A 12,452-nucleotide genomic window follows, 5' to 3' on the forward strand; every position below is an offset into this window, starting at 1 on the left:
AACTTCAGACTTATGATAGGTAATAAAGGTTCTATTTTTCAATATAACGAGTCTCAAATTATAATCACGATTTTGATAAAATGGTAAAGGCGCGTGGCTAGAATCTGACATAATAGCAAATTAATACCATGCGGTAAGGGGTTGATCTTCTCCAACTCGGTTCATTGCTTTGTCTATATTGTATAGGATCCTATCAGAAAGGTCGGGTAGCTACACGCGATACGCTTTTTGTCTACATGTTTCGTGATGCTTCTGAGCTACCCACACTTAATCGGTGTTTTTTAATCGACAATATTCATTATGACAATACATGGTGTGAAACTAGGCTCTTCGCTTCCTACTTCCTGCAAATAATGCAGCTGTTCAATGATAGGTTCAACACGTGTATCATTACAATGCACCTTAAGTGCCTAAGGTACATAGGGCAGTTGCCTAGTGATATGCAGGTGATGATATAAAAAGAACAGTTGGCAGTTGGTTGCTGTGGGCATATTTTCATGTACGGACAGGACGACGGGACGACAGGGCGTTAAGACGAGCTGCAGCTGTAGATAACAGGATCAACTTCTTGAACCCACCAATACACAACACGTCGTCCCATACGAAAACAACAATCAATACAGGATATCCTACCGTTCCGGTCTTAGGCTGCCAAAGCCAGGCGGCTGATACTACTGATATGGCTAACAGCCGACCAGAATCATCGTAAGGCTCCTTTTATTCTCTATATATGTTGATAAGTCGATACTAACTGTAGTTTTAAGGCCGTACGCCGGTCCTCAAACTATCCTACGATTCCAAGACGGGATAGAATTCGTCGTCCCTACTTCATTGTACAAGAAGTTTTTCTCGTACGAAATTTCCGATTTGCGAGAGTATCTAGAAAGTTTCCCTGGCGATTGTGGACATGTTATCGCCCACTTTCTCTACACGGGCACATACCAATATCTCAAGCTAAAGGGCACGCATCAATCTGAGAAGGACAAGGACATTGATGAATTTATAACATGTGCCCAAGTATACAAGATTGCGGGAGATTGCCTCCTATTCCCCCTGAAGAAACTCGTCAGAGACGAAATGGAACGCCTCGGGGGCCGCATACAAGTAACGCGACTCCTTGATGCGATAAAGGATGTGCACCAGACTCTTCCCGATACCGATACATGGCTTCAAAACTTTCTCAAGTCTCTAGTCAAACGCCTTGTCGAGGATCCTTCAATTCCCATCCAATTCATTGATTCGAATAGCCTTGGTCACCATGCTTCGATCGCTAGTGTCCTTCTTGGGACTACGATCCAGCTATGTCGCGAAAAAGTTAACGCGTCCCAACGAAGCTCCACCGTCGTAGTAACGATTCTAGGTTATCTTCACGAAGCTCAAACCCGAGGAATTGAACATTTAGAGCCTAACCTAGTTCTCGACCAAGATCCGCAGAAATATCAGAATGCGAAGGAGAAAGGAAATGAAGAGAGAGAGTCACAAGGCCCAACGAACGGAGGGAATATATTGCCTTCTTATCCTGTGGGCGGAACGAGGTAGGACATACTTAAATATCCGGAGATTTGTACAGTTTGCTAACCTAGAGGAAGCTCAAGCTATGTCCAGGAACATAAAGTACCACTTAATCCCAACAATCAAGAAAGGCTTGAGGTCCCCCTAACCACGGGAGCAGTGACGTACTATGACTTTCCCGAGGCTCACACGGTTTACTCTTACGAAAGACTCCTGACTGTATGCGCAGAGGAGCGCTTCAGAAAGTTCTCTCCCGAGGAACTACGATGGAAACAACTGGTTTGGGAGAGAGATCACCCCAAAGGTGTCTAGTTAGAGTTGTGGGTGGTGAACTTTCGTGTCGTTTACGCATATGCCGGAGAGAGAAAGTCTAATACTGGAGAGTGAGCAACTTCTTTGCAGATTGGACGTTGTAATTGTTGGTCTTGTTTGTTTAATCCGGACGTTTGGCAGTCTGGTTGATAATAGTCTGAATTTGGCAATGGATTTTTGAGAATTGTTCCTCCTGGACACTAAGGAGTGACAAGATAATAGTTAATGGAACGAGGCGTTTATCCAAAGCCAGTTACTCATAGCCTGGTAGTATTTCTAGACAATATAAAACTGATCCATCTGATTGGTAGAGATTCGGCTTTCTAATTCTTCTCTTGAAAGCAATCCTAAGTACAGATTATAAATACCCCTTTTAAAAATTTTGTCGCTGCATCATGTTTGACTGACACCTGGCGGTTGCGAGGCAGACGTAGATACAATATATTACTTTGTGTATTAAACAGTATTCCGACGGAACAGAGGGGTAAAAGATAAAAATAAAAATAACCAAATAATCCTAATTTCAGTGATTTACTCAAGTTCGACTTCTAATTTCTATAGCTACCTTTTTGGAAAGGATCAATTCCTGTTTGAAAAGATAGGGTAAAATAAGATACATGATTTAAATGGGTGAACAGCTGCTGCCAATCATGCTAGTGCCTGTCGGCCCTGACAAGGGTCTTCCTATGGACAGAGCTTCGAAGGGGTCATTCGTATATAAGCACATTTACAACACCACTCTTTCACGTACGACCATAGAATCTGGAAAACTCGGGATCCCGTCCGCTCTCCCATAGATAAGCCGGATATCGCTGGATTAGTAGTTGGGTCGGTGACGACCAGCGAATCCCCAGTGTTGTACGTTTATTCTTTTTCTTTTTCGGTGAGGTTTTTGCTATCTCTCTGTTATATAATCTGTCTCTTTAAATGTGTTTATTATTTATGATTATTTTCAAATCTCGTAGTTTTTTATATACCTCCCAGTCAACTCTAACATTTTGGTTGTTGGGATGCTTAACTACCCCTTCTACGACCTCTAAGTTGGTTGATAGATATGCCAGCTCCCATCGATTTCTTATCGTATACCTGTATTAAACACTCAATACATGTTAACAAACTAAGTGGTTGGATGATTATAACGTGAGAAGAAACACATATCCTTTGTGCCAAGTAAAGTATTATTGCGACTCATAACCAGACCTGCTTGTGTTCCCAAACCCATTTGCAAAATCACCCCATCGAGGCTTGGCATATTTCTGGACAGTCGCGAAACACTTTCCAACTTCTCAATGTTTGCCCATTAAGGCAAGTCTCATACGACTGGGTATAAGTACGACCAAAAAATTTACTACTCGGTTGGGGCCTCTGATTCCGTTTGCCGGGTTCGGCTCCTACTGTGGGGTACGTTTTCGGGGTCGTGCCAGGTTAAAGCTCAAGGATACTAACGTTGATCGGCAATGAATTACGTGTAGAAGCAACCGGCTAATATAAATATATAGAGAACGCGTATGTCATTTAATATGTGTAAAGATATGGGTTAAGCTTAAGATGAATGTATCGTACGGAACCTAATACTACGTTATTGCGGCTCGTTACGTTATTTGAGTTGTGCAACTACAAGGGAATCCGTGTAAGCGTCTTTGCGTGAGAACAATTAACCTCATATGGATGCTGGCTATTACTTCACGACGAGAACATGGAGATAGGTCATGGTTTTTATTTAATACTGCCGCGAATCTTGCTAGAATAGTGTATACGTTACTAAAGCCATATCAAACGTCCAGTTTAATTCCTCTTTTTCCTTAGGGACCTACCTTTATTATGAAGTTTTAGCGTTACTCTAGATATTTTATACATATATGTATTACTAACTACCTTATAGTAGTATATATAAGAGGAAAAGACGTTACTTGGTATTTTTAGTGCTGATTTAGGTAGTTAGAATAACTTGTCATGGTAGATAGACTGTAAAATAATAGGAGTAATATACCGTTGTACTACTCTGCTTGTCGTTTCCACTGTCATGCCACCATCCCATATATGAATTTATACATAGGATATAGGATAGGAGTTCCTCCTCAAACCATTCAGGAGTAAAGTACATCAGCGGGGAGGTATTGTAGGGCCAGGATTGAAATCTAAATATCATGTAAACCGATATATCACTCCGGATTAAATAGGTAGATATGGATCGATAAACGAAGAAACGTATTCGACTGTCCACCAAGGCCGCTCAATATTTTTGAATAATATATGAGCTATATAGTATAAGAGACCTGTCATTTACATGTGGCGTTTATAACAGTAAAGGCCCCTTCAGGGGAGAACAGCATGTACTACGGCAGCCTTTGAAGGTAGATTTCTGTCAACTTTAGATACTTAATATTATCACTGATAGAATAACCCCCTTTTGGAGAGAAGAGAACCGGAACCTATTAAGGGAGAAATGCCACTAATTAGATATGGTAAGAAAACATTGATAGGAGTATCGAACTGTCACCTCCTTAGATTGTATGGACTTCGCTATGCAAACTACAGACTATGAATACACTGGGGATATAGATAGCCTTCAGATTAGAACTTATTTGTACTGAAAATGAATACAATCCATCAATACCTAATATCCAAGCATGGAGATGTAAGGTGTCTTGATTCACCCTAATCGCATCATCATATTTTTCTCGACGCTATCTTCAAGGAAGGTAAGTTTCGAAGAGGACGTAATCCACAACCAGCTATTCGGCCCATCACAGTGATACCATTTTTGCTTACATCAAGTCCTCATCCACCTTCCTTTCAGATTCATCTCCGCTTACGATTATCGGACCTCCTATTTGCTGAATAGGCTTTCTCTATCATATGCATGGTATGTGCAAGGGGATAATATGTAGTTAAAGTGGGGTATAGACGTGGATTAAGTATTAGAACGGCGTAGACGAGTCTTGGCCAAGAACATGGTTGTGGATCTCGACTATCATTCCACATGTAAAAAGATTTTGAGGTAGTTATGGTGTTGGAGGCTCGTAGGCTCGTTATGACCTGTAATGTAATAGATATGCGTACCTATCATAGTTACGATACCAGGGTTCGCAGGAGGTAGGAGAAACAAAAGAATCGTTTAGCGCGCCTTAAGCCTTGTATTACGTATGGATACTTAATATGTAACTGCAACTTCTTGGCGCCATCTTAGTATTGGATAGTATAGGAGAGCCGCGCGTCCAGGTTACATTTATCGTAGTATTCGATTAAAACTTAACAAGACTACACACGATTCATCATAGTTTATGTTGTTCAAAGAGAAAATAAGACCTAAGTGGTCGCGAGAACCTATTAAGAGAAGAATCTAAAGGAATTTATGAGTGAACCTCTTTCGACGCTAGTGCATATGGAAAGCCTACTCTACGGAGACAACATCTCTTTTAAGATCAAGGGTCTTCTTTCTATTCTTTCCATCTTTGGTGATCTAGGTGAGATATACCGAGTTTTAGTATTGAAGAGAATAAATTATGAGAGAGGTTCAGTTGTAATCACCAATAAACGGTAATAGTGATAATACGAGCTAGAAGAGTCGAGAAAGATATCAGAATTGAGATATTATACAATTAAGAACTTGACATATCTAACATGTCTATAATTTACGTTGACTATCTAAACTATGTAAACCAGGACACGCGACTTTCATATACATCTGCATGGAACCCGTTTAGACGTCAGTTTTGGTTCAAGCCAGCCGTTCGCATCACTGCGTTTTCAACCGCCGTTTTCTTATTGGTTAATCGATACCTACCAATCTTGGCTGCAATGCCGAAGCGGGCAGGGTCCTCTGATATGATTTGATATTAGATCCTTGGGTGAATCTACGAAGATCCCACGAACTAGCGGGAGGAGATTCCCGGCGAGACCAATTTAGGAGGGTGCCATTAGAGAGACAAAGGAGATGATACTGCCGCGATCTTGCGTGATGGCGACACCTGCCAACACTTCGAATTAGCGGTGACTGATTAGCAACGTATATCGTACCTGCCTTCCTTAAACAGATCGTAGTTGAAGATATAAAGATGCCGGTTCCTCTATTTTATCTACTTCTACTCTGACCTGTTCTAGTCAGGGCTTTCACTCTTTCCATACTTCTTCACTCTCTTGAGCTCTCAAAGCTCTGAAGTTTAGTTCACGATGGTTAACCTTCGCGCGATCACCGCCTCTTTGGCGGCCTCCTCTTTCATCAGTGCCGTCGTCGCCCACCCTGGTGATAGCGAAGAGGTAGTCAAGTACGAGAGGGCTATGCACAAGCATGCTCAGGCAGGAGCTCGTCGTGCTATCGCCAACTATGGCAAAACTCCCGATACGGCCGCTCTCAAGGCTCGTGCAGCTGCTCGCCGTGCTGCCACTGCCCAAAGCCTTCGTGAGAAGCGCGGTCTTAGCGACAGTAAGTCATCCTAGAATACCTAACGCTTCTTCTAACTAACTTCAAAATAGAGCGCATGATGTCCAAGAGGGGCCAGGCTGAGCTTGAAAAATACTTGAACGTCACGCACGACAATACGGAACTTGGTTACACCTTAGATACCCCGTTGGACGTTATCTTCGATTCGAATTCGACCGCCGCTCTTGTTCCTGAGGTTACCATTGGTCCTTACTGGGTGGCAGGAGAATTAATCCGAGTACGTTTATTTAATTATCTTTTGCACCAGGTTTCAAGTGATAAATAAATAAATACTTTTCTCAAATGCTAATTTAATCATTACAGGTTGACATTACCGACAGCCAAGCTGGAGTACCTGTTCATCTAGACCTGCAATTCATTGACGTCAACACGCTTGCAGCTATTCCCAACTTGCTGATCGACATCTGGCATTGCAATGCTACCGGTGTATACTCTGGTGTCTCTTCGATGGGCCAGGGAGGTCTCAACACTATCCACGGCCGTGGTATCCAAACCACTGACGACGACGGTGTGGTTCAGTTCGACACTATCTTCCCGGGTCACTACACCGGCCGAACGCCTCACATTCACTTGATGAGCACCGAGAACGCCACCGTTCTTCCCAACAATACCTACTTGACAGACGGCAAGCCCAACCACATCGGCCAGCTATTCTTCGACCAGAGCCTCATCACCGCCGTAGAGGAGCTCGCGCCTTACAACACCAACACCCAGCGCCTCACCCTTAACTCCGAAGACGGCATCGACGCCCAGACCTCTACCGCCGAGTACGACCCCTTTGCCGACTACGTGCTCCTTAGTGGCGAGCTCCAGGACGGTCTCTTGGCGTACCTAACCGTCTTCATCGACACCAAGGCCAACCAGACTGCCTACGCTCACGCTGCTGCTCACTACTACGAGGGAGGCGGTGTTGCTTCTCCCGGTGGTGGCTTCCCCGGTGGCCCAGGCGGTCCTGGAGGTCCTGGAGGTCCTGGCGGTCCACCTCCCCCACCTAACAGCACCACTGCTCCCTAAGGTGCGGCCGCATAATTCGTCGTCCATTAGGAATTGACATAGAATCGAGAAGATAGCATAGGAGTTGCTATTTATACGAAGTCCGTAGTGCTTTTCACAAGTTGAAAGCCCCAAAAATAGACTGTCATTACCGACATTTTTCTGCTGCCGTGAAGTTTCTTAACGCGTGATTACCATGAGGCATCATATCGTAATTGTCGACACCTTGATTTGGATGTGAATAATTTTGATTTGTTGTTACTTAATCATAATTGCACTCTATATATCCCGCGTACCATCCCATTTCGTGATATTAGTACTGGCTTCCGCCTCCTCGTAACGGCCAGCAATTAGGGATTGATCCGAGATACTTCCGGACGAGAGGTCTTCCCCCTTATTCCTAAGTATTTTGAATATTTATAACTTTTCATTGAAGACATGCTTTGTCAGGAAGTAGATAAGAGTCAAAATAACCTCCTATAAGCCCCTAAAGTCTGGTATGTTATCCTTAGTCTTCCCTGGTCCCCTAATTAAAGCGCAGCACCCTCTAGGTGCGAGGAGGCAAAAGCCAGCATTGATGCCTACTCTCCAGCCCCCACAGAAGAGTTTGATACCCAACGAATTGTGATTTACAATGTTAGCGAGTAGAATATCAATCTATCCGTTCCGTATCCCATTTTACAAAAGAAACCGCGAGTGAGTTGACAAAGTACGAGTGTCATAGTATTTGGATGGAACTCCTCATAACCTGTGCGCACTGTCCAATTTAACGGCGCAGGCCTAAGAAGTCCAAACCGCAGCAAGGGTTTGTCTATGGAAGTAAACTTGGGGATCATCATAATGCCTTTAATTGACTAAATATTACATGAGATAAACTATATCAATATTTTAGCGACTGCCTATCCTTTTAAGGGGTCAAATATCCGTATTCTTGGTCGGAAGCCAGCTGTTTAGCAAATTAATTGAGACGAACATAGTTACCTTAGGTAGGTATTATTTATTAGCACTAAGTCGTTACGTATATTTCGAATGCTCATTTGGTAGTGCCAGTTCGTTAGTTAGTGGGCGTAAAAGGGTCAGCTGGCCGACAAGGGTAGTCGTGAATGCTATACCCAAACCAGGCCCCTCCAAATAGGGGGCAACTATATCATTATGAAAATTGACTAAATTGACAATAAGAGATATAAAAAAGCTCAATAGCGACACAAGTCTATATTGACTAGTGTGGGATAAACTCTTCATAGCGCAGCCTACATTCAGGGGATACATTTAAGCTAGAAGCGGACCAACAACGCCACTATGATAGTTTTGAAGGGGAAAGAAGAATGATAACAGTTGAAAGTGAACAGTCCCTATTACTAAGGCAATCGTCATTAATGAACTACCACGATAGCTGGCTATCAACATGAACCGTGCTAAAATACAAGAAAATCTTGCGCTTTCGGTGTTCCTCCGGGATCCCTCAAATAAGGCTGTTTAAAGTACGTTTTCCATATTTCGGCTATGGTCAATTGTAATAGTGATGGAAATATTTAAAGAATGATTGTCATTTTATTTATGAAAATTTCTACCTCGGGGGGAAACGATTATAAGAGAAATAGTCTCCAGTTGTTCTCAAGGCGCGGGCCACGACTGTGCTGATAACGCTTCACTTCTGTACACCGCCCCAAGTTTTCCATCTTTTCGGCCCCATCATTGAGTTAGTGTGGAGTATCATTGCTGCTGGAGACATTTCGGTATTTATTTTTATATTTATCTACCGAGCACGCATTTCACCACTAAATAGCGAGCCTACTAGATAAGGCCATTTTGCATGTAACATGTACAACCACACATGTCTGTATGCCACCTCGCCTAATTTTACGCAACCCCAATGGTCTTTATCTATATATACAGATTGCAGATCTCTGAGTCCCTGACAAATGACAGGTGTTTGAAGTTCATGAATGGTGTGATAAAATTTTAGGGAATGAATCATGACTACACCATCATAGGACATTTATTAGGCAGGCAGTAAGCAACAAAGATGATTTGGGGGTAGATAATACCAAATCTATCCCATAAAAGAGTTGATATGGTGTCTTATTGCAAATATATGAAGTACATATAGGAGACCTCGTCTCTGGCGAGCAACGATACGATACCCTGAAATTGGGACAATGGAAGTCATGTCCAGATACAAATAGATAATATAACAGAGGCTTAATGATTGGCAGGGCGAGTATACTGTGTAAAAGATGATTCGTTGAGTATGCTACTGATAGCGAACTTGGAACATGTATATGGTGATACGTACTGAAGCGACATCACTACAACGAGAAGTATCAAGATATCGACCAGCACCGATCTATAAGAGCAAAGCTATTGGTCTATCTGATTTGAGGAGAAGTATACTAAAAGCAAGACGGCATTGTGAAGTGTGCCTGAAGTATTGGGTGGCCGTTAAGCGTTATGCTAGGGTTGAGTGAATATGCACTAACGTACATGTGCTAGCAAAGGGTCCGATGAAGCATTCCTCTCAACTATATACGCCCGAATTAACTGACTGGGGACTCCAAGTATCGCAGCTACCACCGTGCAGGAAAAACGAATGGGTTTTTCCTATTTAGGTCTTAATACAATAATTAGCGAAAGCAGACGTGGGCGGACCATAACCCTTGTTACCCTATCGACCTATCATTTAATCTGCTCCCAAATCGCATTGTAAGATAGGGGTTGTAAGAAGAACACATATCGCTATTTTCAAAGATTTCCTAGGAGGTATTAACTTAGATTTGTCGAGATTGTTGGCTGTAGAGAAAGTAAATAGATAGAACCGGCCGACGAGTTCGGGTCATCGAACGGAATTTCGGGGCCCACACCGATGAGATGCTGTTGAGGATAATTTCTTGGCTTTCCCGGTGTGCCCCGATAAAGCATCGGCAAATAAGTCAGGGGTGCAACTCCATGGAAATGGGTGGACATGAGAGGTATTCACATACTAATCACAAAGTAACGTAACCTACAACATAATTATCAGAAAACCAACGTGGAGTAGGCCGCGGAGATGACTTAATAATGGATTTTCGGCCATATGACAGGGCTATATTATATGCAATTACATGTGCCTCATTATTTTCGAATTAAACCCGGAACTACGATGTGAGATAATTACCAATGTATTGTGGTTTCAATCTCGGGGTCGGAAAGCTCGGGGAGAGCCTGTAGCGCAGTAAGTATCCGAGACATTGTCTGTTCGTAAGCTAATGGAGGGTTTTCTCATCTTAAAAATATTTAAAACATGCATTTTCCCCGCTGACGAGGCTACGCAGAAAAAGGAATGGGAAAATGAATGCGAAATAATTTGAAAAATAAGCATTGCTGTAAGCGCTTTGAGGATGGGTTGATATTAGACCCACGGGCCACGATATGCATGCAAGATGCTTATTTGCTAGATGTCTCGTTGGAGTCGAGTCGATTATGTATTAGTTCAAATGTTGCGATGTCATCATTACAACTGCTACGTACCGACGTGGAGAAGATGAGATGTGGTTGGTGGGATGTGATGGTGGGTCGACTCGTTTATGCACGAGGCAAGACAAGCTTTTTTAAGGCGTCCAGCGCGACAAGCTTTTGTTCTGGGCCGGTCTGTTTTGACCTCAGATCGTGAAGTCTGTCATAACACTATCGTATATATTATACGTTTCAGCTTTATTATTGACATTCTATAAAATTATATAAATGTCTGATTATGGTATGACTATAAGTATCCTATATGACAATACTTTCCTCTGACATTGTGATTTCTTTTTTCCCATCTTATTGCGTTAATAGTATAAGTCACACAAGAAACGGCTGAGATGCAGTGTGAATTGGCATCTTCTAAGAATCCTAATGATCCTAACGTAATTGAATTGCAGCTAAGGGCACTACGTAAGTCCCACAAAACGCCCAATTACCAACAGTTAATGATCCTGGCATTGAAAGCGGTGGGTTTTAAGGCATCCGGCAGCCCGAGACAATCTGACAGGGGTTTGAATCGAAGCAGCGCTGATCAGGATTCACAGTACCTGACGAGCAAAACTGCTTACGAGTATCTTGCTTACTCTCTTTCTTTTTGATTCTGAGGCTTATAAGGGCTATTCTTATATGTTGAATCCTGAATACTACGGCTAAGTCCGAACTTTGCCTGCTCGTATCTGGGATTCTTTAACAATAAGTTAGAAGGTAGGTACCTACTTTAACAACACTTATACGATACGATAACTGCATATACCGATCTTGTCTGTGCGCCAATGGGGTTAATGGGACACATTACATAGCACCCAGCTACGAGGTAGCGATCTAACTGATTTAGGTCCTAGATGTACTATTAGGTACTGTATACGGTAAGAACCAACTGGGGCTTTATCGGTCGTATCATGTAGCCACTTATAACGTCTGGTATTTAAACGTAAAGCAGCGTAAGGGGACTTATTTAGCACATCAAACCTGTCTATGTTTGCCTGACCTATCAATTTTTGGAATAGTTCCCAATGCGCACCACCTGATAATGCAACAATGGATATGATTTGTGTACCTACTTGTTACCTAATTCCCTATTAGACGTACCTGAGCTGTTGCCTGTATTGCATGAGGATTAAGAAAAAAAAAATTACCCAAAACAAAAAAAAAACCCTCGTCTCCCTCAGCTGATAATAGATGGGGTCTTTTATCCCCCCTTCCCCCATCCCTGCCAGGTATTCCTTGGGTCCCCCTATTATCTCATTTTCTTTTCCCCAATTTCCAACCCCCAAACTTGCCAAGAACATCTTTTTCATCGTCTCCCGCCTTACCGTACCTACACAATTATCTATTATCCATTATCCCTCCTTCGTCATTCGCGTTCCTATTCTTGTTCCCGTTCCTGTTCCTGAGAACTTTATCCCTTCAGTTTCGTTGTTTCGTTATCAATCGTAATGTCTCAACCATCCCTCAAAATAGTATAATGATTATAAGAGCATGTGTATGTCTTGGACCCTTTTCTTTTTATCGTCTCCAGTAGTTCTGTCAATTTCGTCATTATTGTTATTTCTGTCCCTTTTTTTTTCCCCGCTGCCCAGAGGTGTTTATTATAGTGATTGAAAATCTTCTTGGCACCAGCCGAGCCCTCCCTAGAATCCCTTGGCACACAGCGGCTGACGTCTATTTTACAGCACTCCAAACCGTCCGG

At 42.6% G+C, this 12,452-nt stretch overlaps 1 protein-coding gene across 1 annotated transcript; it reads left to right on the forward strand.

Moving 5' to 3' along the window:
- Positions 1-5,997: 5,997 nt before the first annotated feature.
- GL218_06075 (uncharacterized protein) lies at positions 5,998-7,282 on the forward strand (the record flags this gene model as incomplete). The annotated part of the gene is made up of 3 exons (XM_033582772.1): positions 5,998-6,250; positions 6,301-6,485; positions 6,572-7,282. The coding sequence occupies 3 exons, from the start codon at positions 5,998-6,000 to the stop codon at positions 7,280-7,282; spliced, it is 1,149 nt and encodes a 382-aa protein (XP_033433918.1).
- Between the last annotated feature and the right edge of the window lie 5,170 nt (positions 7,283-12,452).

The sequence above is a fragment of the Daldinia childiae genome (genome assembly GCF_008694065.1).
Source record: "Daldinia childiae strain JS-1345 chromosome Unknown Scaffold6, whole genome shotgun sequence".
Taxonomy (NCBI): domain Eukaryota; kingdom Fungi; phylum Ascomycota; class Sordariomycetes; order Xylariales; family Hypoxylaceae; genus Daldinia; species Daldinia childiae.